This window comes from Sciurus vulgaris, assembly GCF_902686455.1.
Source record: "Sciurus vulgaris genome assembly, chromosome: 5".
Classification (NCBI taxonomy): Eukaryota; Metazoa; Chordata; class Mammalia; order Rodentia; family Sciuridae; genus Sciurus; species Sciurus vulgaris.
The window spans coordinates 113,159,690-113,186,429 of NC_136465.1; the positions used below are offsets into that span (position 1 = coordinate 113,159,690).

Genomic DNA, 26,740 nt, shown 5'->3' on the forward strand with positions numbered 1-26,740 from the left:
CGCGCTCCTCCTCCTCCTCGTCCTCAGGGCAGGCCCCGGGGTTCAGAAGCGTCGTTCTGAGTCCAAACAGCTCGCCGCGCAGCTTCTCCTCTGGCGACCTCCTGTAGCTCTGGTGCAGTCACTCCGAATCCAAGTGGCCACGCTCCTCCTCCTCCTCCTCAGGGTAGGCCCCGGTGTCCTGAGTCCACACAGCTCTCCTCGCCACTCTTCCCCTGGGCAGCCGCCGGAGCCCCAGTGGTTGCTCCGAGTCCCAGCGCTGTGCCGAGCGGCCTCCTTTACGGCGCTTCCAGCTGTCTGAGTTCACTGCTCCAGCGGGGGGAGGGGCGTCTCGCTGGCAGTTCTACTTCACAAACTTTCCTGCGTTCCGGGACCACGGTCCCATCCGGGATGCCTCCCCAGGGGGTGAGAGTCACCCGGCTGCTTTGAGTTGGTCCGAAGCATCTCAATATCTCCTCTTTTGAATCCTGAGTCCTGGAGCAACATGAAATGCAGCCACCCTCTAGGCCGCCATCTTGAAACCCCCCCACTTTTATTCTTGAATAGGTGTCTTTCTCAAAAGGAATGTGTTATAGGATTGGGTAATCTATTATATAAATTCTTTAGGAAAAGAAGAGATTACCCTTAGCATATTGACCCCAAATATATTTATAGATTATTTTTAATAGTATTGGATTGCAAATTTAAAAATTATTTCAGAGTCGGATATAAAATCAAATGAGATAAAAAGAAAATAATTTAGTTAAACAAGCCAAACTTCATCTGGCATTTAACAACCATGCTGTCTTTTAAAGAGATAAATGTATCTCCAGGCGCACACCTATAACCCCAGCAGCTCCGGAGGCTGAGCCAGGAGGATCGTGAATTTAAAGCTAGCCTCAGCCTTAGTGGGGCCCTAAGAAACTCAATGAGACCCTGTCTCTAAATAAAATACAAAGAAGCACTGGGGATGTGGCTTAGTGTTTGAGTGCCCCTGGGTTCAATCCCTGGTACCTCCTCTCTCCCCAAAAGAGATAAATGTATCTTTATCATGATAAAAATCACGTTTAAGGCCTCCAAATGCATGGCATATTCACACCTCCCATTTCCTACTCATGCTGCCCCATGTACTCTTGACAGGAATGGCTTACAGAAGTAGTTGGAAGCTGCTGGGGCCAAGTGTAAAGCTTCCCACATGCCTCAATTAGCAAAATTCCAGGGAGAGGGCCAGGAAATTAACTCTCTTTTGGCACCATCCAAAGAAATGAATTTTCAGACCACATGCATGGCTCCTTTATAAACTTGTCACATTGGAGTTTTAGGAAAATGGAAGGTTTTGAATTAGGAAGGCAACTTCCCTGTGCTGATCCTGTGGTCTAATCTTTAAGTTCAGAAACTCTGAATACATGTAACTGATAAATTCAGCTACCTTTAATAGAAAAAGGATTTATTCTAAAGACACAGGGTTACTGACAGAACCTAAGGATAATATGTATTTACTGAGCACTGACTTTGTTCCCGGTACTATTTAGGCACCAAGGAAACGGCGTTGAACAGGGTTGACAAGATTCTACTTTTGTGAATCTTTGCTGCCTCTTCCCAGAACCTACCATTTGCTCCCTCACTCTACAGAGGCGTTTGCTCTGTTAGAGAAGTTCTAGGCTCTCCCATTCCCCTTATCTGAGTTCATTTGTAAAAATTCCCTCTAGCTTATTATTGATTATTGTCTCTTATGTATCTTCCCTAATGAACCCTTAAGGTCTTTAAAGTCAGGAATATTCTTTAATATTCTTTTTTTTTTTTTTTTTTGCAGTGCTGGGGATTGAACCCAGGGCCTTGTGTTTGCGAGGCAGGCACTCTACCAACTGAGCTATCTCCCCAGGCCCCAGGAACATTCTTTTTAATTATTTTACACCATTTTTCTTGTTCCCAGTTTCTAGCATTAGTGCCTTACATCTAATAGATGTTCTACGATTATTTGCAGAACTAACAGAATTTAGTATTTCTAGTTTCTTTTTTTTTTTTAAACATCCATGATGAAAGTGTTTCGTAGTGAAAGAAGTGGTTACTGTTCTTTGTGCCAGAAAGTGATCTCTTCTCATGGATTGTTCCTGGTAACTTATCATACCCTCAGTAAATCTTTTCACTCAGACTTACTAAACCTCAAAAGACTGTGCTACTTTTTAATTCTCATCTGAGAGATCTTTTTAAAATTTAATTTGCATTTTTAAGAGAAATTAATGCATCTATTTATGAGTATTATAGATTCATAACAACAAAAACAAGCTGTGCTTTGCCACTCCTTCTCTAGTGACAACTTCTTTGAAGTGTTTTTATTGTTTCTTCTGATAGTTACCTCTGTATTCTAAATAATCATTTATACGGTTTCTTGACTTTTTTCAATTTGAGTCATTATTTGTTCATTTCCTACTATAAAAGAACCTTTTTATCCTATGTCTCCCTCCCTCCTTGACCACATAAATACCACACACTCCCCCTTTCCCTTTTCCTCTTCCTCCACATCTCACAACCCATACTCAGTCTGCAATGTATACTAAATATATTATGTATATATTTTTGCTGTTGCATCAGCATGCAGTGTTTTTTATAATTCTGTAAATATTATTCAAAGCTAAGCCATAAACCATGTGGCTTACTATGATTACATTTCCTTTCTTGCACAACTTTCTGCTTTTTCCATAGTTAAATCTGTCAGGCCCCCCCTGCCCCCCCCCCCCTTTTTTTTTTTTAAGAACCAGCTTCTGTTTCATCTCTCTTTTTGTCTATCTGAAGTCATTATTCCCATATACTGCTACAGACCTTTATTGTCATTCTGTGGCATTTTGAGGAGTGGGCATAGATAGAATTATTCATTCTACCTTGTTCATTAGAGTCCTTTTCTTTTTTCCTTTTTTCTTTTCTTTTTTTTTTTTTTTTTTTTTTTTTTTTTTTTTTTTTGTTGTTGTTGGAGGGGGGTTACCAGGGATTGAGCCACATCCCCAGCCCTATTTTGAGACAAGGTCTCACTGAGTTGTTTAGTGCTTTGCCGTTACTGAGACTGGCTTTGAACTCAAAATGCTCTTATCTCGGCCTCTGAGCCACTGGGATTCCAGGTGTGTACTACTGCACCTGGCCAGACTTCTTTAACATTTCTATGTATGAATTGTTCAAGATTTGCACAAAGATAATTTGTGTCAACCTAAAAGATCTCAGAGATCTTGATACTTAATTTTGGCTATTCACCAGCAAGCTGAACAACCTGGTTTAAATGTTGAAACTGGGAGGCCATCTTCCTCTGGCTGGGCCTGAGAAGAGAAATTTGCACCCTACCTCCACTGTTTTGCAGTTCTTTGCTGTTTAAAATTGTCCTTGACTTTCTATAGTGGCTTCTCCTGTAGGACCCAAATCTTTTTGCAGCTTCTGTTTTTGATGGCATTGGTGAAGACATTCCTACTATATTTGAGATTATTTCTGACCTTTATATATTTGTTTTTTCTTTTATCCTTTGATTTTCTGCTGCTTTCACTGCATTTAATTATGTTTGCCTCCCACTTCAGGATAGGATGTCAATTTTTGTGTGCTCCCTCTTGGCCAATAGGTTTGCACTGTGTTTTCCCCCCAGGTCCTCACCCACTGCCTTTTTAGGGATAAGGCTTATCTGTCCTGAATATGGTTGTGTGATGGCACTCTCTAACAGAAGTTCTTGTGACCTAAAGGTTTTTCCCAAACTTGGTTTAGCTGCTGCTTGTTTTTGCTAGGAGGTCTTGGCTCAGTGTCCCAGTACATGTATGTATACTGTGGTTGCTAACTGTTCCACGTCTTTTTCATCATAGTTCTTCTGAGTTCAGTCCCCTTTCTATGGTTGTGCATATGTGTATATGACTGGGTTAGTGGAAACAAAAGAAAAGCCTTGTGTTTCTCTTCCTGCACCCCAATAACACCTCTTGAGAATAATCTATAACCCTGTTTTTCTTAGTGTCTTTATGTAAGTTATATAACAGAGTTATAAATTTTTACATAAAACTGGTATAACTTAGAGACACACAGATAAGTAGGATATTTAAATTACCATTTAAGCATATTCTTTAAGTTGATATGTCTTCATTTTTGTCTCCCCCTGTCTCCCAGCCATGTACTGTCATTGGTGGAGGAGAGCAGACAGATAAATCTTAATTATTTGTTTTAACCAAAATATTAAGTACCAGCAATGTAAAAGACCCAAGGGCCAGTTATTACAGGAAATACAAAATGAATAAGTCTAGCCTCTGACCTCAGGGTATTTATACAACAGGAGAGATTAGGCAGTTATACAAATGAGGGTCATAAAGATAGAGTAAAATAAGACTGGCAAGAGAGTTTTAAATAAAGCATTGTAGAAATTCAAAGGGACTAAACTTAAAACCAGTTATTGAAATCAGAAATGTAGCTAGGCATGGTGTCATACCCCTATAGACCCAGCTACTCAGGCTAAGGCAGGAGAATCACTTGAACTCAAGAGTTTGAGACCAACCTGGATAACACAACAAAATCTGTCTCAAAGTGTTGGGCAGGGGAGGGAGGAAATAGGAAAAAGAGAAAAAGGAAGAAAGTAAGTCAGGAATGGCATTTTTGAATATTACAGAACATTTCCAACTACAAATATTAAGTAGGCACTGTGCCTCTGTGTGTATAAGGTATGGAAAGTGGAATCTATTTTATCTACCTCATTTTGATTTAAAAGTTCCTTCCTAAGTGAGGTTTACAGCATAATGGAAATAACATTTAAAAAAAAAAATTCCAATATGTATTCTGCTTTTTTGCTGAATTTGAATAGTAGTAGAATTGTAGTGAGCCGGAATATGTAATTATATGTGCAGTATGTTGCCATTATATGTGCTCTCACATATCTTATCGAAAGGAAGTCTAATATCTTCTCTTTGGCCCTTCTTTTTCTAAATGGTCTGACAATTCCCATGGATATAGGCAGAACTAGAGGAGAGGTGGTGGGTCTAGCTTTTCCCAAAAGGGAAAAGTCCCACCAGGGTGACACTGAAAACTGGTTCTTACTATATGACCAGTAATGCTAATTCAGTGCTAATCCTACTTCCTGTATCTGCATCTCTGATGCATTCTGAAGGATTGTACTCTGCTTGACTCGCAAGGTACCCTCTTGGGTACATAGAGCACAGCTCCTGGTATTGTGTTCTTTTAGCCTCCGGCACAGCCATTTTTTCTTATATCATACAGCCCAGAAAGCTCTGGATCAAGATCTTTTCATATGCCATCCCCTTCATAGACCAAGTACTCCTAACTCCCTTCCTCCCAGAATCCACTCTTAGGAATCAAGCTGGTGGCAGCTCCTACTTCAAACATCAGCACTCTCTTTCCTCCCACTGTTTCCCTGAGTGGGAGATAAATCACCCATCCTTCCAAGAAGTGTTCTCTGCAGTGATTCACAAGCATCTTAGCCTCTCAGGGAAGACTCTCCAAGGGATTGAAGGTACCTATACCTATCTACCATTGTTGGACAGGCTAGGAATGGGAGTGAGGTCTCTAGAATGATTTGAGGTGATTATTATGTACTCTAACCGACAAATCTGTGGTGGGCATTCTGCATGCTAATAGTACCTATCAGATAGTGTTACTGTGAAGATAAAATGAGGTGCTATTAAGAAAGATTAAAGAGTTGGACAAGGTGGCACATGCTTGTAATTCCAGCTATTTGGGAGGCTGAGACAGGAGGATCTCAAGTTCCTGACCAGCTTTAGCAACTTAGTGAGGCCCTAAGCTACTTAGGGAGACCCTGTCTCAAAATAAAAAGCCAAAGATGTAACTCAGTGGTGAAATGCCCCAGCTTCAGTCCCCAGTTCCTTTAAAGCCCACCCCATGCCCCGCAAAAAAAGAAAGTTTAAAGAGCCACAGAAATTTTATTAGCATTGCTACCCTGACATTTTCTATTTAAATCCCTTCAAGGTGGGGTGCCCATTGGACTTAGGAAAGTGACCTTTTCTTCTCCAGCCTCATTGTGTAGTGCCAACTAATGTGCATTAGCCCTATATGTCTTTCTTAGACTTATGAAGTCTAAGAAAGCTTTTCTCTCACTGGACTTCTGCAGACATACAGAACAAAGTGCCTTTTCCCTCTCTCTGCCTAGCAAAATCCTACATCATCTTTTTTTAACAGACATATCTTCCTTGAAACAACAATTTTGACATTGACTTTGACTACTTCCCCTTCTTTCTCCTCTTCTTCTTCTCCTAATCTCCTCCCCACTCCTTTCTCCTCCCCTCCCCTCTCTCCCTCTTCCTCTTGTCCCCCTCTCATTTTAGGAGACAGTCTCTCACTAGGTTGCCCAGACTGGCCACTTGTGATTCTCCTGCCTCAGCCATCCAAGTCTGTGATTGCACATGTGCACCTTCATGCTGGCTTCTTCCTTGAAACTCTTAATACAAGTTAAATCCCCATTATGTGAGCTCAGAGAGCCTTATTTTCCTTCTCAGCACATACCACACTATAAAACATACAGGAGAATTGATGATCACTGGTTTAATATGTTTCCTTTCTGGGCACAAGCACCAAGATCCGTGAGCATGTCATTCCTAAAATGTTGAAGTATTCATGTACAACCATAGACACAAAATGATGTACCCCATTTGTGTACAATGAATCAAAATGCAGTCTGTAAAAAGTTAAAAAAATAAATAATTTTTAAAAATGTTGAAGTATGATTCTCAGAGCCCATCCAGCTTTACTCTGTTCTCCTGTAAGTGAAAGGTTCTGTTAGATTATAGGCAGAGTTGCAAGATAGTTTGAGTGAGCTTTCTCCTATCTTCCTGAATGGAAATTTTGTATAGTTTTATATTAATAAATATCTGCTTCCTTTCCCGGTTATCATTGTTACTGTGTTAAAACAATAGAAACATGTCTTTGCTGTCTCTTTCTGCCAAAGAACAATAAATTACCTATATGTTGGTTTTTGAAAAGAAAAGCTTTGTGTTATAGAAGAATTTAAAACCTGTTCTTTTAAACTTAACTGTTACCAAACCTTACATCATCACTGTTTAAACATAATAGTGACCCCTAGTGGATACTTTGCACAGCCAACTATTTGGAAGACCAGGAACCCTCAAGATGAAGTTGTCATGTAATGACCAGCAAGTAGTCTTTTTCTTTGAATCTCCATTATACTTCACACAAGGATTTAGAAGTTACAAAGAAGACTTAATTTATGAGACTGGTAGCTTCGATTCCAGCACTTACCTGTATTTAATGTCTTTCAAAATTACTTTGATTTCATACAGAATTTTCTTTCTATAATCAAAACGATGAAATGGTAAAGAATTTTGGAATACCTTATCAGTAGCTCATTCCAAATACTTGTGGGACTTTTATGTCCCATCCATGCCTTATAGTTGTATACAAAGAGTTTTAACATATACAGTTATAATCATACTATGCACATAATATTTTGTGTTATCACTTGACATTTAGATGGAAGTGTCTGCATAATCTACATATTTTTCACATGTAGTATCTCCTTATGTTGATATGGTTAATTCCATTTTTGCTTTTAGATTTTCTTTATCATCACATTGAAACTGCATACTTTATTCAAAACATGGGAACTTGTATTTTAGCACCCAGGTAAATCATGAGTTCTGCTTTGAGTGTGAAACCCCAAATAAGGAATGATTCACCTTTAGGCAGCATTTTGATTGCCCAACTCAGGTAACACTGGTTGTTAAATAATGTTCTCTGCCCTCCTGTACCCCAGACACCCTTCCTCCTCTCCTTGATGAGGTACATTGTTTCCTTCACCATCCTTGATAAACTGTCCTTGCCAGTAAGCTTAGGTAGGAATAAACCTTCCAGCTTTTTTTTTTTTTTTTTAACCTTCCAGCTTTTTAAAATCTACCCAGGACATAGTTTCCTATCTCTCTCCTCCTCCCAATTTGCCAGTTGCTTTGGGGGAAAGTGTACAGAGAATCAATTTTTTTTTTTTTTTAGACATATTTTTTTTACTTGTTTATGGACCTTTATTTTATTCATTTATGTATATGTGGTGCTGAGAATTGAAACCAGTGCCTCACACATACTAGGCAAGCACTCTACCAGTGAGCCACAACTCCAGCCCGAGAATTGATTATAGGAGGCTGGAAAGTCTTGATCAAAGTGTCATAATTTATCTAATAAGCTGAGAACTCCATATTATTTTAAACTTATTTTAATAGGTCAGGACCTTCGAATTAAGAAAATCCAGCATAATGTGAGCCAAACTTCCAGTATGAGAACCCTTCAGAGACACACTTAAAACATCCAAACTGCAGCAGAAATTTTCTTTGAAAGACATTTAATCTGAATTTTGCGCAGAGAAAAAGCAGTATGTATGAGGACAAAAAAAATGTTTTGAATTTTTTTCCTTATGTGGATTTAGTATTTTCTAATCTTGTGAATGGGGTGAATAGTTTGTAAACTATTTTGTAAGAGATTTTTGTGGATATTTCTTGAGTTGTGTTAATAGTGAAATTATATTACACTGATTCTTCTCTTAAATATTAAACCTATTTCCTTTCCTCATAACATAGGGAAGAATGTGATAGGGAATTCATATTTACCAATAGATAGAGTGTGCATTATTGTTTATTACCTCCTGAGCCAGAGTTAAAGGTTAGAAACATAAGTAGTGTATCTCTAGGTTTATGTTAACCCCGACACTTAATCTATTTCTTTTGACAAAGAGAATGATTCAGGTTTGTTCCCTTTGATTATATGTTATTTTCTGCTTTCTCATTGTGAAAAAATGTTAAGTTTCCAAGAGGTCAGATTAATATATATAACAACATGTCAAGTGTCATGACAAATGTGGATGTATTCGAGTTTCGTTGTTCAGAAATTGTTAAATTCAAGTATCCTCTCATGATTTTTTTTTATCATTTTTTCTTTCATGTGTTTTTTAAAGGATGTTATATAAGTATGTTTGAGTATTTTCAAGAAAAGGAAAACACATGAATGTTGTATGAGGTTGACTAGATATCAGTTGCCTTGTTAACATTTTATATAAGGAGCTATAATTTTTTTACTTATGAAAATTTAAAATAAAATTTATTTCAATAAAAAATCAACAATTTTATTTCCTTTTTTACTGTTTTTAGTTGTAGATGGACACAATACCTTTATTTATTCGTTTATAGCATAACATATGGTCTATTTTCGAGAAGGTTCCATGTGCTGCTGAGAAGAAAGTGTATCCGCTCGTTGATAGATGGAATATTCTATATATGTCTATTAAGTCTAGGTTATTGATTGTGTTATTAAGTTCTATGGTTTCTTTGGTTGGATTTTGTTTGGAGGATCTATCTAGTGGTGACAGTGGTGTGTTAAAGTCACCCAGAATTATTGTGTTGTGGTCTATGTGATTCTTGAAATTGAGAAGGATTTGTTTGATGTACAGGGATGCACCATTGTTTGGGGTATAAATATTTACTATCGTTATGTCTTCCTGATTTATGGTTCCCTTAAGCAGTATGAAATGTCCTTCTTTATCCCTTTTGACTAACTTTGGCTTGAAGTCCACTTTATCTGATATAAGGATGGAAACCCCTGCTTTTTTACTAAGTCCATGTGCGTGGTAGGTTTTTTCCCATCCTTTCACCTTTAGTCTGTGGATGTCTTTTTTTATGAGATGAGTCTCTTGCAGGCAGCATATTGTTGGGTCTTTCTTTTTAATCCATTCTGCCAGTCTATGTCTTTTGATTGATGAGTTTAGGCCATTAACGTTCAGGGTTATTATTGAGAAATAATTTGTATTCCCAGTCATTTGGCTTATTTTTGGTTTTTAAGTTGGCTTGGTTTCTCCTTTGAGTGGTTTTTCTCTAAGGTAGTTCCTCCCTTTGCTGACCTCCTTTGTTGTTTTTCATTTCCTCCTCATGGAATATTTTGTTGAGAACATTCTGTAGTGCAGGCTTTCTATTTGTAAATTCTTTTAACTTTTGTTTATCATGCAAGGATTTTATTTCATCTTCAAATCTGAAGGTTAGTTTTCCTGGGTATAGGATTCTTGGTTGGCAACCATGTTCTTTCAGAGCTTGAAATATGTTGGTCCAGGCCCTTCTAGCTTTTAGAGTCTGGGTTGAGAAGTCAGCTGCTATCCGTATTGGTCTGCCCCTATATGTAATCTGATGCTTTTCTCTTGCGGCCTTCAAAATCCTATCTTTATTTTGAATGTTAGGCATTTTCATTATAATGTGTCTTGGTGTGGATTGGTTGTGATTTTGTTCATTTGGTGTTCTATAAGCCTCTTGTATTTGATTTTCCATTTCATTCTTCAGGTTTGGGAAATTTTCTGATATTATTTCATTGAATAGATTGTTCATTCCTTTGGTTTGTATCTCTGTGCCTTTCTCAATCCCAATAATTCTTAAATTTGGTCTTTTCATGATATCCCATAGTTCTTGGAGATTCTGTTCATGATTTCTTACTATCTTCTCTGTTTGGGCAACTTTATTTTCAAGATTAAATATTTTGTCTCCATTGTCTGAGGTTCTGTCTTCTAAGTGGTCTAGTCTGTTGGTGATGCTTTCCATTGAGATTTTTATTTGGTTTATTGTCTCCTTCATTTCAAGGATTTCCGTTTGGGTTTTTTTTTTTTTTTTTGAGAATCTCTATCTCTTTGTTGAAATGATCTTTTGCTTCTTGCAGGTGCTCTTTCAGCTTATTGGTATTATCATTCATTGCCTGCATTTGCTCTCTTATCTCATCCTTTGCTTCACAAATCATCTTAATCATGTATAATCTGAAGTCCTTTTCTGACATTTCTTCTAACATACTGTCATTGGATTCTATTACTATAGAATCTAGATTTGTTTGGATCATTTTCTTCCCTTGTTTTTTCATGTTGTTCATGTATCTTCCCCTCTAGCAGTGCAGATCTGGGGTATTGCAGATTTCCCCCTAAATACTTATAGTGGCTCTATAGGTTTCCAAAACCCTTTCTTAAGGGGAGATCAATATTAGCAGTTTCCAAATCAGACACTATGCAAACCTAGACCAAATAGCCCCCATGGGGACAATAACAAAATTGTCATAATAAACAAAATGAGTTCAAATGTTATCTTTGGTAAAACAAACAGGTTTACAATGAGGTCTGCAGTTTCTAATGGAGGACAAAGAGGATACAGAGGGATGTAGAATGTGGCTGTTAATGGGATAAGAAAAGAATATACAGAAGTTCTAGAAAATAGAAAGGGTGAGAGTGTAATCAAGAGAAATCGGATGTTAGCATGCAAAAAAGGGAGAAAGAGACTCTGAGGGAACAGGTAAACAAAAGGAAAAGAGAGCAAGAAAAGTAAAGAAATAAAAACTTAAGTTTTTTTAAAAAGGAGAAAAAAGAAAATCTACTGTATAGCAGTCATATACTAATGAAACCTCCCAGTGTTCAGTAGCCTGATGCATGAGAAGTACCTGACAATGAGCTTCAAGCCTCCAGCAGGCGTCTCAGGATGGGATTTGCCCTACCCAAAGATCGGAGCTACGGCTTCCAGGATTATCCAAGACGGCTGCTCTGGCTTCGAAATGTGTTGGCAAATGGGGAGCTGCAGCTCAGGGGTGACGTGGTCATCTGGAGGTCCTGGAGACGGGATGCAGTTGGTCCGGCAGAGGTCCTGGAGGTCCCGTGTGTTTGGTGTGGTTGTGGGATCCAGGAGGCTGGGTGCAATCAGCCCGTCTGGGGTACCGGTGATAGGGCGCAGTCAGTTGGTCTGGGGGTCCTGGTGGCAGAAAGCAGTCAGTCGATGTGAGGGCCCCAGAGGCAGGGAGTGATCGGTCGGGCTGAGGGATCCTGGAGATGGGGCTCAGTCAGTCTGGCCAGGGGTCCTACCACGGGGCCTGGCTGTTGTCTCAAAAAATATTTATTCGTTTATTTTGTGGTGCTGAGAGTTGAACCCAGAGCCTCACACATGCTAGGCAAGTGCTCTACCACTGAGCCACAACCCCAGCCCTTATTTCTTCTTTATACTTAGTTATTTCCTTGATGTTCTGTAGTGAACATCTATTTTTACATCCTGAAAACTTTTTTAATTACAGAAAACTTGTAAAACTCAGTAAAACCTATGGAATATACACAGATCATCCTAAATCTTATCACTTAGAAATAATTGCTATTAAACTATTTATTGTATTTGTTTCCAGTATTTCTAGTGTACTTATGCATCTATTTGTAAATCTTATATTTAAAAATAAATCCAGTACCTATAAATTAAAAATTTGTAAAGGTCATATGAATTAGAGAGTGATTATTTACATTCCAAAAAGATGAACTACAGTTCCTAGGAATTCACTTTATTTATTTATTATTTTACACAACTTTCTTTAGATAGTCTTTCATGAACTTGAAGTAGGTATATTACACATGCGAACAAGGTTGTTCTACCAGAAGTCCATGTTGGTCAACCACTTATTAAAACTTCAAATTGACCTTTTGCTTTCATTTCTAACAAGCTATAACAAAATGGTTTTCACGATTTTAGAACTCAAAAAGACCTGGTCTGCTCGAATGACAAGATTTGTGAAGGAACTGAGATAAGCATTCCAGAGCGGTGCATTAATATTGCTTGGTGAAGAGCCTGTTGTGAGGTTTCGCTTTTAATATCAGAGCAGTAGAGCTCTTGGCCAAGATCACCTGACTCAGTTCTCATCAGAAGACTATTTGTGTTATTATTTCCTTGTAATTTGATCTGTGATAACCTCTAGTATCCTGAGTGGAGATACTCATTTTCTCCAATTCTTCCCCAAACAACTTGCATAGTTCCCCTGCGTATCATTTCTCTGTAATGATTTTTATTCTTTAGCCCACATTATCATCTTTCTCCTGTTCTCATTAATTACTTTGAAAAACACTAAGCGAAGTATAGGTGAGAGGAATAACTTAAAAAAAAAAAAAAAAGACCTTTGTGTCCCTCCTTTTTGAAATAGAATTACCCTTTGGATTATTAACTGATCTGAAATCACCCTATTTCTTCGCAGAGTAATTTGAACTTTTCTTGAGAATCTTATTTAACTAGTAATTTAGTTGTATGCTCATCGTGGCCAAGCTGGTGTTTTAATACCTCTCAACTCATTTTCTCTGTGTGTATTCATAAGCAAAGTAGCTCATGTGTGCTAATCTGATCATTTTTCCCAGGTAGCTTGGATTGCAAACCTAGACCACTGAGCCCAACTTTGAATATGTTTTAAGTAATTTCTATGGGTGTCTGAAAATGTTATTTGGAAGACTTCTTTTGCAGAATCTTTTGCATGGAATATGTTTCAAGTAATTTCTGTGGGTATCTGAAAATGTTATTTGGAAGACTTTTGCAGAATCTTTTACATGATGGCAGGTGGTTAGGTGTTTGTAGGTTTGCTCTTTTTTGGTTTCCTTTTCCTTTTTTTTATTTTTTTTTATTTTTTAAGTGTATTTAACTGCTGTCTCTAAATCCTGAAGCAGTTAGATATTCCTAAACTAAATTATTAATCCTGATTACTTTCTTTTTCTAGGAGTCTTGGGAGCTTTATTTTATAGCCTTTTTAATAACCTTTTTGGTTGAGACCAGTAAGTAGACAAACTAATATTTGCATCCTGGTACTGCTGTTCCCTCGCTCTTATGATTTTGAGTCAACTAATCCATGTCTCTTCTTTTTTCTGTAAAAAGAGGGTAACAGTGGTGCTTACTTTATAGATCTGTGGTGAGAAATAAATGAGATAAAAGGTAGCACAAAACAAATGCTTAAATATTAGCTTTTATCATCATAGACTAGGGGTTAGTAAACATTTTCTGTAAAGGGCCAGATGGTAAGTCTTTTTAGGTTTCGAAGACCAGTCTGTCACAGCTACTCAGCTTTGCCTTTACAATGTGCATGCAACCATGGACACAATGTTAATGACTGAGCCAGGCTGTGTTCTAGTAAATCTCTTCATGAAAACAGTTTGCCATATTAGGCCTGTAGTTTGATGACCCCTGTTCAAGACTAATAAAGCTAAAAAAAAATTAAAAATGTTTGAAAAATATTGAGTTCAGTATAGCTCTTCTATGAAATGAATTATTAAGAGAATTTAAATTGATTTACAACCTCAGACATTTAAAATCTCAGTGTCTGAGACATGTTTAGATAAGTTAACATATTTTATAATGAAAATCTCAAGCAGGAACCATCAGAAATCAGCATTTCCTGACCTTCACAATTTTTGTTAATAGCCCTGAAATGTTATTTCCACAAATATGAACCACTTGTGATAAAGTTATATTGAGATGTTTTTTAATATTTGAAAACATTGGGATCAACTTAAAAACCCTTCTGAAGTAGGTAGGATGATTAGTTTTTGGTACATTCACAAAATAGAGTACATACAATGAAAAAAGAGAGTGAAGAAGCACCTTATAAATTGATATGGAATGATTTCCAGGATATGTAGTTAAGAGCAAAAAGTAGGGTGCGGAAGAATACACAGGGGTTCATTGCCTTTTGTGTAAAAAATAAGCAACAAAACAACCAAGCATTCCTAGATCCATAAAAATCTGTTACTGGAGAATATTTCAAAATGTACTCTTCCTTGCTACCTTAAACACAGTATATAAAAAATAGTCAAGGGCTGGGGATGTGGGCAGTAGTATGTACTTGCCTAGGATGTATGAAGCCCTGAGTTCAATCCCTGTATTGCAGAAAGGAAAAAAGTCCAACCTTTAAAACAAAACAAAACACAAAAATAAGTTTTAGGGGTCTGGAATTTGGACGGGCTCAACTGGTGATTATTTTTCTCCATATATTGCCAGATGGGGCCCTTCGGTTTTTCCACCTAATAGATGGGCTACTCTGGGCCATCTAAGATGGATCATTCACATATCTGGTGCCTTGCCAGGTAGAAGGTCGGGCTCATCTGAAACTGTCTTAACATGTGTCAGCTCCAACATGCTAACCATTTTTTATTTTTATTTTGCATTACTGGGGATTGAACCTAAGCGTACTCTACCACTGAGCTGCATTCCCATTCCTTTTTATTTTATTTTATTTTGAGACAGGATCTCACTGAGTTGCTATTCTGGCCTCAATTTTTTTCCTCCTGTTTCAGCCTCCTGAGTAGCTGGAATTACAGGCTGTACCACCATGCCTGGCTGCTAAAAATTTTCTTTAAAAATGATATGGGGCTGGGGATATAGCTCAATTGGTAGAGTGCTTGCCTTTAAGCACAAGGCCCTGGTTTCAATCCCCTGCACCAAAAACAAAACAAAACAAAACAAAAAATAAAAATGATATGACTGTGCTGCACATCATGGTACATGCCTATAGTCCTAGTGATTTGGGAGGATGAGGCAGGAAGATCACAGGTTCTAGGCCAATCCTGACAGTTTAGCAATACACCATCTTACAAGTAAAAGAAGCTAGGATGTAGCTTAATGGTAGAGTACCCCTGGAGTCAATCCCCAGTACTACAAACACAACAAACAAACAAAACATTAATCCCTGTAATTCAGGAGACTGAGGCCAAAAGGATCACAAATTCAAGGCCAGTCTCAACAACTTAGGTAGACACTGCTAAAAATAAAAAGGATTGGTGATGTGACTCAGTGGTAAAGCACCCCTAGGTTCACTTCCCAGGAATCTCCTCTGACCAAAAAAAAAAAAAGACATGACATTGTCATTATGAATCTCATTTCCTCTGATACCCTGATACTAGTCAGCTTCTTCTTGGGTATATGGGCTTATTGCTCATACTCCCCAGAATTATGTTGAGTGTGTTTTTTTGTTTTTTAATTTTTTACTTCATAAGCTGATTCTCAGCTGGGGTCTGGAACAAAGCACTTACTACACAGACGATATCTTATTATATAGGGCATTTAACTTACTATGTATATGCTACCTTGCTAGTCACACCTAAGTGCTATTTAAGAAATTTAAAATATGCCATAAAAAGAAGGAAATTCTGCAATATGTGACATCATGAACAAATCTGGAGGAAGTTAGAGTAAGTGAAATAAATTAGTCATATAAGGAAAAATATTATATGATTTCACTTATATCAGGTATCTTAAATAGTCAACTAGTAGAAAGTCAATAGTGGTTGCCCAGGCCATGGGACAAGAAAAATGAGAACTTGCTATATAAAGTTTCAGTTAAGCAAGATGAATGAGATGTTATATAGTATTGTGTTTATAGTTAACCAATACTATGTCGTACACTTAAATCTTTGTTAAAAGGACAGCTCACATGTTAAATGTTCTTATTACATTTTTTTTCTTTTTACCCCTCCCCCCTGAGAAATGACTTAGGAATTAACCACTTTGGGGAGAAAAAGGGCAGTGACATTTTAGAACCTAATGTGTTTTTATTCTACTTCTGTCCCCCTTCCCCAGGTTCTTGATAAGATAGTTAATATCAGAAGGGCAGAGTATGAGGATGGATCAGGAATTGCAAAGGGAAACGGTTCAGTGGTGACTGCTGTTTGAAGAGGGGTTGGTGGACTTGACTTGAAGCTTTGTTTGTATGACATGTCTTTCTTTTTTGCTTGAATTGTGTTTATCTGGAGTGACTCATTATGTGGCTGCTGAAGCTTCCCAAGCTGTTCTTTGTATCACTTTGAAGATTAGGGAATCATGTAAACATACCCTCAATGTCCTATTACCACTTCACTTTGGAGTTCCTGGGGTGGCCTTTTCACTCTGCAATATATCATTCTGCTCTTTCTGTCAGCCTCTTGATAGTAATAGTTCTAAGTTGATAATTTTGGATATCTTTGCATCATATTTCGGTATATGAAAGCTTTCCAACCTTAACAATAGATGGGGTAATAGTATCTGCCTCAGGGTTGTGAGGATGCTTCAAGTGCTAAGAAAATGTTAGCTTTTATTGTTACTGGATAACTGTCTCTCAAACTTCCTTTTTCAGAAACTGATTCAGCAGGACAGAAGGAACATAGAAACCAGACACCTGCTCCAGCTGCAACTCAAACTTCTGCTCCCTCTAAGTACCACCGAACAAGGTCTGGAGGAGCCAGGGATGAGCGATACCGATCAGGTAAGAAGGAACTACAGAATTACCAACTCAGTAGTTAGTTTTTACTGACCATAATATGAACTGTGTATCCTGAGAGCGTCTAATATTCTGTTTTTTTTTTTTCCCCCTTTAGGCATTAACAGGTCTATATTAATTCATTCATCAGCCATTTATTTAGTACCTACTATGTGTCAGGTGTAGTAGATACTCAATATTTGGTGGTGATAAAGCAACACTTAAGACCATTTCTGCCCTCAAGGAATTAAAGAAGAACCAGGCATAGTGGTACATCACTGTAATCCCAGCTGTTCAGGTGACTGAGGCAAGAGAATCAAGAGAATCAGACTGGGTAATTTAGTGAGATCATGTCTCAGTGTAAAAATAAAATGAACTGGGAATATATAGCCCAGTGATATATCTACTGAACCTAGTTGTACCCTGGGTTCAATCCCTAGTACTTGGGGAGGTGGGGTGGGGTGGCAAAAGAAGAGAAAGTGGAGTGTTAGTTCATGTGGGTTGGTACTGTGATAGCTTAGAGGCATACATACATGAAGATGTATATATGGGATATAGCTCAGAAGCAAAACACTCCTGGATTCAGTTCCTACTATCAAAAACAAACAAGTAAATACAAGAGTTAGCTAGGGAAATAGCACCAGATAGTAGACCCCAAAGTAACTCATCACGGCCAGAACTTTAAATGCAAGAATTAGAAAGAAGAGGGAGGTGAGGCCAAGAAAGATTATAAGAAACCAAATCTTCAATGTCATTTAGGTTTTTAGCAGAGCAGTAACCTAATCAGGTTTATATTTGTTCTAATACCTCAAATCTAGCTGCTGACTACATGCTCTACCACTGCTATGTCTCAGTGCTAAGTAGATATTTTAGAGAAAGGGAGGAATAAAAGTACTTATTAATTAAACAATGGATTAGAGGAAGGTAAGACTGGAAGTAGCAAAGCGTGTCAGGAGCTCCTGTTTGTTGCCAAATACCCAAGTGTGAGTTCCTAAGTTCTCAGTGTTGCCTCTTGAGGCTGGGTCCAGGTCCAGAAGCAGCATGTTCTAACAAGTCCAGAAGGGTTTTAGCCTTTACAACTCTTATCTCTGGCCTTCTGGAAGATTTTGTTTTTCCACCTGGTTTTTGTTTTTACAGAGTTTGTTACAGCACGTAGTAAGAGGATTAGCAAGGAACCAAAAAGATTATTCTCTGTGTCATGTGTCCAGGATGATCATACATAGAAAAAAGCATCGCGAGCTCTTTTAGTACTATAAAGTTTTGATTGTCACCTACAAAAACCCACCTGTGATCTCTGACCTCCTGCTTTTTTGTACTAGTTCTTTCAGATTATGAGAAAGTGAGTTCATGGATCAGATACTAGTCAACAGGCGGTGGAGACAAGGTTGTGTAAGGGTACTAAAGAGGATTGAACAGTCAGGTTTGGGAGTTTTTTCACTAGGCCATTTTTTTGTATGTGGCGGGGAGGTGCTAGCAAGAAATAGGCTAGAAAGTGTGGTGGTGGTGGTGGAGCTGTGAGGTAGGAAAGAAAAGATGAATTTTTAAAAATGCTGAAGATACTGAAAATTATGAGATTATTGTAATACTCTCAGTGAATGGGAACATGAAAGGGGCATGCAAGCATTGAAATATTTGGTGGAAGAATCATACTTTTTCAATACAGGAATCTCTAAACAGCAAATGAAAACTCAGCACATTGGAGAAATTGATAGTCTGGGAGAATTCTGGCCTTTCTGAAACCAGCAGCAGCTGCAGAGTTGAAACAAGTTGTAGAGGTTGATGGTAGCTGAAACTTTCACTTCTCTGATATTCTGGTCATGGGAAGGGTTACATTTACATATCACATGCAAACATAGGTTAAGAACATAGGGTATGTTTAGTGAAACTTGCAAGATTTCAGAAAAAATAGGAAGTATTTAACAATAATAATTCCCAAGAATGTAACTGGAAAATGTTCTTTTAGTTAGTAGATGCTTATTAACATGTATACCATCTCAAAGTGCCATAATCAAATCTAAATAAACTTAGTGTTTCATGTTTCAGACACTGTTGTAGGCTTGTATTTGTTTAGTGTTTAGGCCATCAGACCTGTTTCTCTTTCTTTTCCCTCCTGGCACCAGGGATAGAGCCCAGGACTTTACCCTTGCTAGGGCAAGTGCTCCATCAGTGACCTGTATCCCCATCCTTTTCTGTTGTATTTTGAGATGGGGTCTTACCTGATTCTGTTCTTTGTGCTTAGCCAAAAAGGATCTTATATTTCAGTATGCTACTGACTTAGTGCCTCTTTTTCCTGTACAGTGAAGCATCTTTCTACCCATGTGTGGCATAGTCTCAAGTGTAGAAAATACAATTAATGCTTAAGATGGAAATTGATCTTAAGTCATTCTTATTCTTTTGATGTTAATCTCTTGAGAAATTAACTATCCCAATGAAAACAACAAAAGGAAAACAAAAAAGGACTTTGAGGGTATTTTTATATCACCTTGTTCAGCTGAAACATTAGTGTTGTAAACTGATACTCAGCTTTCACTCGCTTCTGGCAGAGAAGTCTGAACTCAGCTTTGTTTGGGACTGAACTTCGGAAGTGATTTCTTTATCAAAGATGCAGATGGATTGTATGCTGGTGAATGAGTCTAAGAGGCTGCCTGTTCTTATCTGTAGGAGTCTTTGCTAATAGAATGTGAATATCTCCTTTTGTCACTAGTATTTGAGCAAAGTTTTATCATGTCAGAAAATAGTTGGGTGTTTTGTTTTGTTTTATGATCTGATGCTGTGAATCCTTGTGGTATGGAAGAACATACTCTGTAATTATTAATTATCAGAATATCACAGGCCTCCTAAAACTTTATCAGTGAATAATTTTCTAGCTTTTTAAAGTTTGCTGTCACATATTTCATATCACATATAAAAATGTTTTTGGAAATTTAGTGCTTTTAAAAAGATGAGATCAAATGTAAGCATTTGATTTGCTTCTTGTCTCTTATTGAAAAAGTGCTTTTTCGCTGGGCACGGTGATGCATACTTGTAATTCCAGGGGTTCCAGAGGCTAAAAAGTAGAAGGATCTCAAGTTTCAAAGCTAACCTCAGCAACTTAGGAGGCCCTAAGTAACTCAGTGAGACCCTATCATAAAATAAAAAATAAAAATGGGTTGGGATGTGGCTTAGTCGTTAAGTGCCCTTGGGTTCAATCCCTGGTACCCCCCCACCCCCCCCCCCAAAAAAAAAAAAAGAGTAATAGCTCAAAAGTTTGCAGTATCTTAAAATTTTAGATATTTATACTCTTTAGCCTGGAAATTTTACTTTTAGGAATTTACTTTATACAGACACCATCATATGTACACAAGGATATTTGTTGTATTATTTAATAAATAGTACAGTGGTTAAATAAATTATATGTATGTTCACACAGTGGAACTTCTAAGAAAACTGATTTTTGTTTCTCTTCTTTTTTTTGTTTTTTGGTTTTTTGGGTGGTACTGGGGATCAAGTCCAGGGTCTCATGTGTGATAAGTAGGCACTGTACCACTAGCTACATCCCTAGCTCTAGGAAAGCTGTTTTAAAAGAAAAAATGAGATAGACCTGTTTGTACAGATATGGAAAGATACTCAGAATACAGTTTTTAAGTAAAAAAGGCAAGACAATGCAGCATGTGATCTGACTTTTGTAAAAACTAATAACATTATTATATACATTCGTATTCAAAGATACGGAAACCCAGAAAAATATATACCAAACTATCGAGTTGAGTTATTTCTGGAAGGTGGTGGCTCCAGGAGCATTTTTCACTTTGACATATGTTTTTTATATTTTTTTACAGTATATAGAGTTTTGTGGTATATACATAAAATTTTTATATGTTAATCATAAACAGAAAGATAACAGTTTTAAAGTGACAGCCCTGGATAAATGATTTAGTTTTATATAATAATAATTATTAATGTTATTATTTTGGAGTAGAACTATGGATTGAACTCAGGGGCACTCTACTACCGAGCTGTATCCCCATCCATTTTTTATTTTTTAAATTTTTAGACAGGGTCTTGCTAAGTTGCCCAGGCTGAACTTGAACTTCTGATCTACCTGCCTCAGCCTTCAAGTTGCTAGGATTAGAGGTGTACACCACTCCTGCCAGTTTAAATCAGTTTTTGTACTCAATAATTTTTACTTCAGGTTTGAGTTCTTTTGACTTCATGCTAGGAACTAAATACAAGGATAACTTCGTCAATCTAGTTGTAGACTTTCCTATCTTTGTCCAGATCTGATCTCTAAACTAGTGACATTTGCTAAAGTGACTGGTATTAGTGCTCCAGAATCCTTTTCTTCCTATATTAATATACTCCTTATACCTCAGGAGGTAAATTGAAATTGGTGCGTTTATTGTAGACCTCCCATGAATTGAGCACAGTGTTAGATTCTTGAAAAACACAGATGAAAACCCAAGAATTATTTTTTTCAAGGTATTTTCTATACAGTACAGGGTTCAGAAGTAGCATCAAAGAGGAACATAGAGAAAGGCACAAAATGTCAAGCATAGGCTTCTTGTAGGTGATAATGTCTGAGCCATTTTGAAGGATGAATAACTGTTTACTATATAGATTTTTTTTCTTTTTTTTATTGTAAACAAATGGGATACATGTTACTTCTCTGTTTGTACATGGCGTAAAGTCATACCATTTGTATAATCATAAATTTACATAGGGTAATGTTGTTTGATGCATTCTGTTATTTTTTTCCCTTCCCCCACCCCTCCCACCCCTCTTTTCCCTCTATACAGTCCTTCCTTCCTCCATTCTTACCCCCTCCCTAACCCTAAATCTAACCCTAACACTAAGCCCTGCCACCCCCCATTATGTCATCATCCACTTATTAGTGATATCATTCGTCCTTTGGTTTTTTGAGATTGCCTTATCTAACTTAGCATGATATTCTCTACTTTCATCCATTTGCCTGCAGATGCCATAATTTTATCATTCTTCATGGCTGAGTAATATTCCATTGTATATATATGCCACAGTTTCTTTATCCACTCATCAATTGAAGGATATCTAGGTTGGTTCTACAACCTGGCTATTGTGAATTGAGCAGCTATGAACATTGATGTGGCTGTATCTCTGTAGTATGCTGATTTTAAGTCCTTTGGGTATAGGCCAAGGAGTGGGATAGCTGGGTCAAATGATGGGTCCATTCCAAGTTTTCTAAGGAATCTCCACTCTGCTTTCCAGAGTGGCTGCACTAATTTGCAGCCCCACCAACAATGTATGAGTGTACCTTTCTCCCCACATCCTCTCCAACACCTGTTGTTGCTCGTATTCTTGATAATCGCCATTCTAATTGGGGTGAGATGGAATCTTAGGGTGGTTTTGGTTTGCATTTCTCTTATTACTAGAGATGTTGAACATTTTTCCATGTTTGTTGATTGCTTGTAGATCTTCTTCTGTGAAGTGTCTGTTCATTTCCTTAGCCCATTTGTCAATTGGATTATTTGCATTCTTGGTGTAGAGTTTTTTGAGTTCTTTATAGATTCTGGAGATTAGTGCTCTATCTGAAGTATGATTGGCAAAGATATTCTCCCACTCTGTAGGCTCTTTCTTCGCATTGCTGATAGTTTCCTTTGCTGAGAGAACGCTTTTTAGTTTGAATCTATCCCAGTTATTGATTCTTGCTTTTATTTCTTGTGCTATGGGAGTCCTGTTAAGGAAGTCTGATCCTAGACCAACAAGGTGAAGATCTGGATCTACTTTTTCTTCTATAATCTGCAGGGTCTCTGGTCTGATTCTGAGGTCCTTAATCCATTTTGAGTTTAGTTTCGTGCATGGTGAGAGATATGGGTTTAGTTTCATTCTGTTGCATATGGATTTCCAATTCTCCCAGCACCATTTGTTGAAGAGGCTATCTTTTCTCCATTGCATATTTTTGGTACCTTTGTTTAGTATGAGAAAATTGTATTTATTTGGGTTTGTGTCCATGTCCTCTATTCTGTACCATTGATCTACCTTTCTATTTTGGTACCAATACTATGCCGTTTTTGTTACTATTACTTTGTAGTAGAGTTGAAGATCTGGTATTGCATACCCCCTGCTTTGCTCTTTCTGCTAAGTATTGCTTTAGCTATTCTGGGTTTCTTATTCTTCCAGATGAATTTCATAATAGCTTGCTCTATTTCTGTAAGGTACATCATTGGGATTTTAATTGGAATTGCATTGAATCTGTATAGCACTTTTGGTAGTACGGCCATTTTGACAATATTAATTCTGCCTATGCAAGAACATGGGGGATCTTTCCATCTTCTAAGCTTTTCTTTATTTTCTTTCTTTAGTGTTCTGTAGTTCTCATTGTAGAGGTCTTTCACCTCTTTTGTGAGATTGATTCCCAAGTATGTTATTTTTTTCGAGGCTATTGTGAATGGGGTAGTTTTCCTAATTATTCTTTGCAAAGATTCATCACTTAAGTATAAAAATGCATTAGATTTATGTGCATTGATCTTATATCCCGCCACTTTACTGAATTCACTTATGAGTTCTAAAATTTTTTTTGTGGAATTTCCTGGTTCCTCTAAGTATATAATCATATCATCAGCAAATAGGGATAGTTTAAGTTCTTCTTTTCCTATTTGTATCCCTTTAATTTCTTTGGTCTGTCTAATTGCTCTGGCTAGAGTTTCAAGGACGATATTGAATAGAAGTGGTGAAAGAGGGCATCCCTGCCTTGTTCCAGTTTTTAGGGGGAATGCTTTCAGTTTTTCACCGTTTAGAATGATATTAGCCATGGGCTTAGCATAGATGGCCTTTACAATGTTAAGGTATGTTCCCACTATCCCTATTTTTTCTAGTGTTTTGAGCATGAAGGGGTGCTGTATTTTATCAAATGCTTTTTCTGCATCTATTGAAATAATCATGTGATTCTTGACTTTAAGTCTATTGATCTGGTGAATTACATTTATTGATTTTCTGATGTTGAACCAACCTTGCATCCCTGGGATGAAACCCACTTGATCATGGTGCACTATCTTTTTAATATGTTTTTGTATGCGATTTGCTAAAATTTTGTTGAGAATTTTTGCATCGATGTTCATTAAGGATATTGGTCTGAAATTTTCTTTCCTCAATGTGTCTCTGTCTGATTTAGGTATCAGTGAGATATTGGCTTCATAGAATGAGTTTGGGAGGGTTCCCTCCTCTTCTATTTTATGGAATACTTTGAGAAGTATTGGAATGAGCTCTTCTTTAAAGGTTTTGTAGAACTCGTCTGAGAACCCATCTGGTCCTGGACTTTTCTTTGTTGGTAGGCTTTTGATGACTTCTTCTATTTCAGTACTTGAAATTGGTCTATTTAAATTGTGTATGTCCTCCTCGTTCAGTTTAGGCAATTCATATGTCTCTAGAAACCTGTTGATGTCTTCGAAATTTTCTATTTTGTCGGAGTATAGATTTTCAAAATAGTTTCTAATTATGTTTTGTATTTCAATCGTGTCTGTTGTGATATTACCTTGTTCATTCCGAATTTTAGTGATTTGGGTTTTCTCTTGTCTTCTCTTTGTTAGTGTGGCTAAAGGTTTATCAATTTAGTTTATTTTTTCGAAGAACCAATTATTTATTTTGTCAATTTTTTGTATTGTTTCTTTTGTTTCAATTTCGTTGATTTCAGCTCTGAGTTTAACTATTTCCTGTCTTCTACTACTTTTGGTGTTGGTCTGTTCTTTTTCTAGGGCTTTGAGCTGTAGTGTTAGGTCGTTTATTTGTTGAGTTTTACTTCTTTTATTGAATGCGCTCCATGAAATAAATTTTCCTCTAACTACTGCTTTCATAGTGTCCCAGAGATTTTGATATGATGTTTCTTTGTTCTCATTTACCTCTAAGAATTTTTTAATTTCCTTCCTAATAACTTCTGTTATCCATTCATCATATAATAGCATTTTGTTTAATCTCCAGGTGTTGGAGTAGTTTCTGTTTTTTACTCTTTCATTTATTTCTAACTTCAATCCATTATGATCTGATAGAATACAAGGTAGTGTCTCTATCTTCTTGTATTTGCTAACATTAGCTTTGTGGCATAATATATGGTCTGTTTCAGAGAAGGATCCATGTGCTGCTGAGAAGAAAGTGTATTCGCTCTTGGTTGGATGGTATATTCTATAAATGTCCGTTGTAGGGGCTGGGGAGATAGCTCAGTCGGTAGAGTGCTTGCTTTGCAAGCAGAAGGCCCTGGGTTCGATCCCCAGCACCCAAAAAAAAAAAAAAAAAAAAAAAAAAAGTCCGTTGTCTAAATTATTGATTATGTTATTGAGATCTATGGTTTCTTTGTTCAATTTTTGTTTGGAAGATCTGTCCAGTGGTGAGAGAGGCGTGTTAAAATCACCTAGTATTATTGTGTTATGGTGTATTTGGTTTCTGAAATTGAGAAAGATTTGTTTGACATTCACGGATGAGCCACTGTTTGGGGCATAGATGTTTATGATTGTTATGTCTTGCTGATTTATGCTTCCCTTAAGCAGTATGAAATGTCCTTCTTTATCCTTTCTGACTAAGTTTGGCTCTGAAATGAGGATGGATACTCCAGCTTTTTTGCTGAGTCCATGTGCATGGTATGTTTTTCCCTATCCTTTCACCTTTAGTCAATGGGTATCTTTTTCTATGAGGTGAGTCTCTTGCAGGCAACATATTGTTGGATCTTTCTTTTTAATCCAATCTGCCAGTCTATGTCTTTTGATTGATGAATTCAGGCCATTAACATTCAGGGTTATTATTGAGATATGATTTGGTTTCCCGGTCATTTGGTTCATTTTTTAAATTTTATTTATTTATTTGTTTGACACAACTTGTTTCCTCCTTTATTTGACAATTCCGTTAGGATAATTCCTCCCTTTGCTGATTTGCTTCTTTGTTTTTCATCTATTCCTCATGGAATATTTTGCTGAGAATGTTCTTTAATGCTGGCTTTCTTTTTGTAAATTCTTTTAGCTTTTGTTTATCATGGAAGGATTTTATTTCATTGTCAAATTTGAAGGTAAGTTTTGCTGGGTATAAGATTCTTGGTTGGCATCCATTTTCTTTCAGGGCTTGAAAAATGTTGTTCCAGGCCCTTCTAGCTTTTAGGGTCTGGATTGAAAAGTCTGCTGATATCCGTATTGGTTTCCCCTGAATGTAATTTGGTTCTTTTCTCTCACAGCCTTTAAAATTCTGTCTTTATTTTATATATTAGGTATTTTCATTATAATGTGCCTTGGTGTGTGTCTGTTGTAATTTTGTGTATTTGGAGTCCTACAAGCCTCTTGAACTTGATTTTCCATTTCATTCTTCAGATTTGGGAAATTTTCTGATATTATTTCATTGAATAAATTGTTCATTCCTTTGGTTTGTTTCTCTAAGCCTTCCTCAATCCCAATAATTCTTAAATTTGGCCTTTTCATGATATCGCATAGTTCTTGGAGATTCTGTTCATGATTTCTTACCATCTTCTCTGTTTGGTCAACTTTGTTTTAAAGGTTAAATATTTTGTCTTCAATATCTTAGGTTCTGTCTTCCAGGTGTTCTATTCTATTGGTTATGCTTTCTATGGAGTTCTTAATTTGGTTTATTGTTTCCTTCATTTCAAGGATTTCGTCTTGGTTTTTTTTTTTTCAATATCTCTAACTCTTTATTGAAATGATCTTTTGCTTCCTGTATTTGCTCTTTTAACTGTCGATTGGTGCGATCATTCAATGCTTGCATTTGCTCTTTCATCTCATCGTTTGCCTCTCTGATCATTTTA

At 37.1% G+C, this 26,740-nt stretch overlaps 1 protein-coding gene across 4 annotated transcripts in view; it reads left to right on the top strand.

Annotated features, from left to right (window-relative positions):
- DIP2B (disco interacting protein 2 homolog B) overlaps positions 1-26,740 on the top strand; it is a 257,892-nt gene that overhangs the window by 139,872 nt on the left and 91,280 nt on the right. For all 4 annotated transcript variants that reach the window (XM_079139772.1, XM_079139774.1, XM_079139773.1 and 1 more), the window contains exon 3: positions 16,870-16,998. In XM_079139772.1, the coding sequence (XP_078995898.1) occupies positions 16,870-16,998 (129 nt within the window). The remainder of the gene's footprint in view (positions 1-16,869; positions 16,999-26,740) is intronic.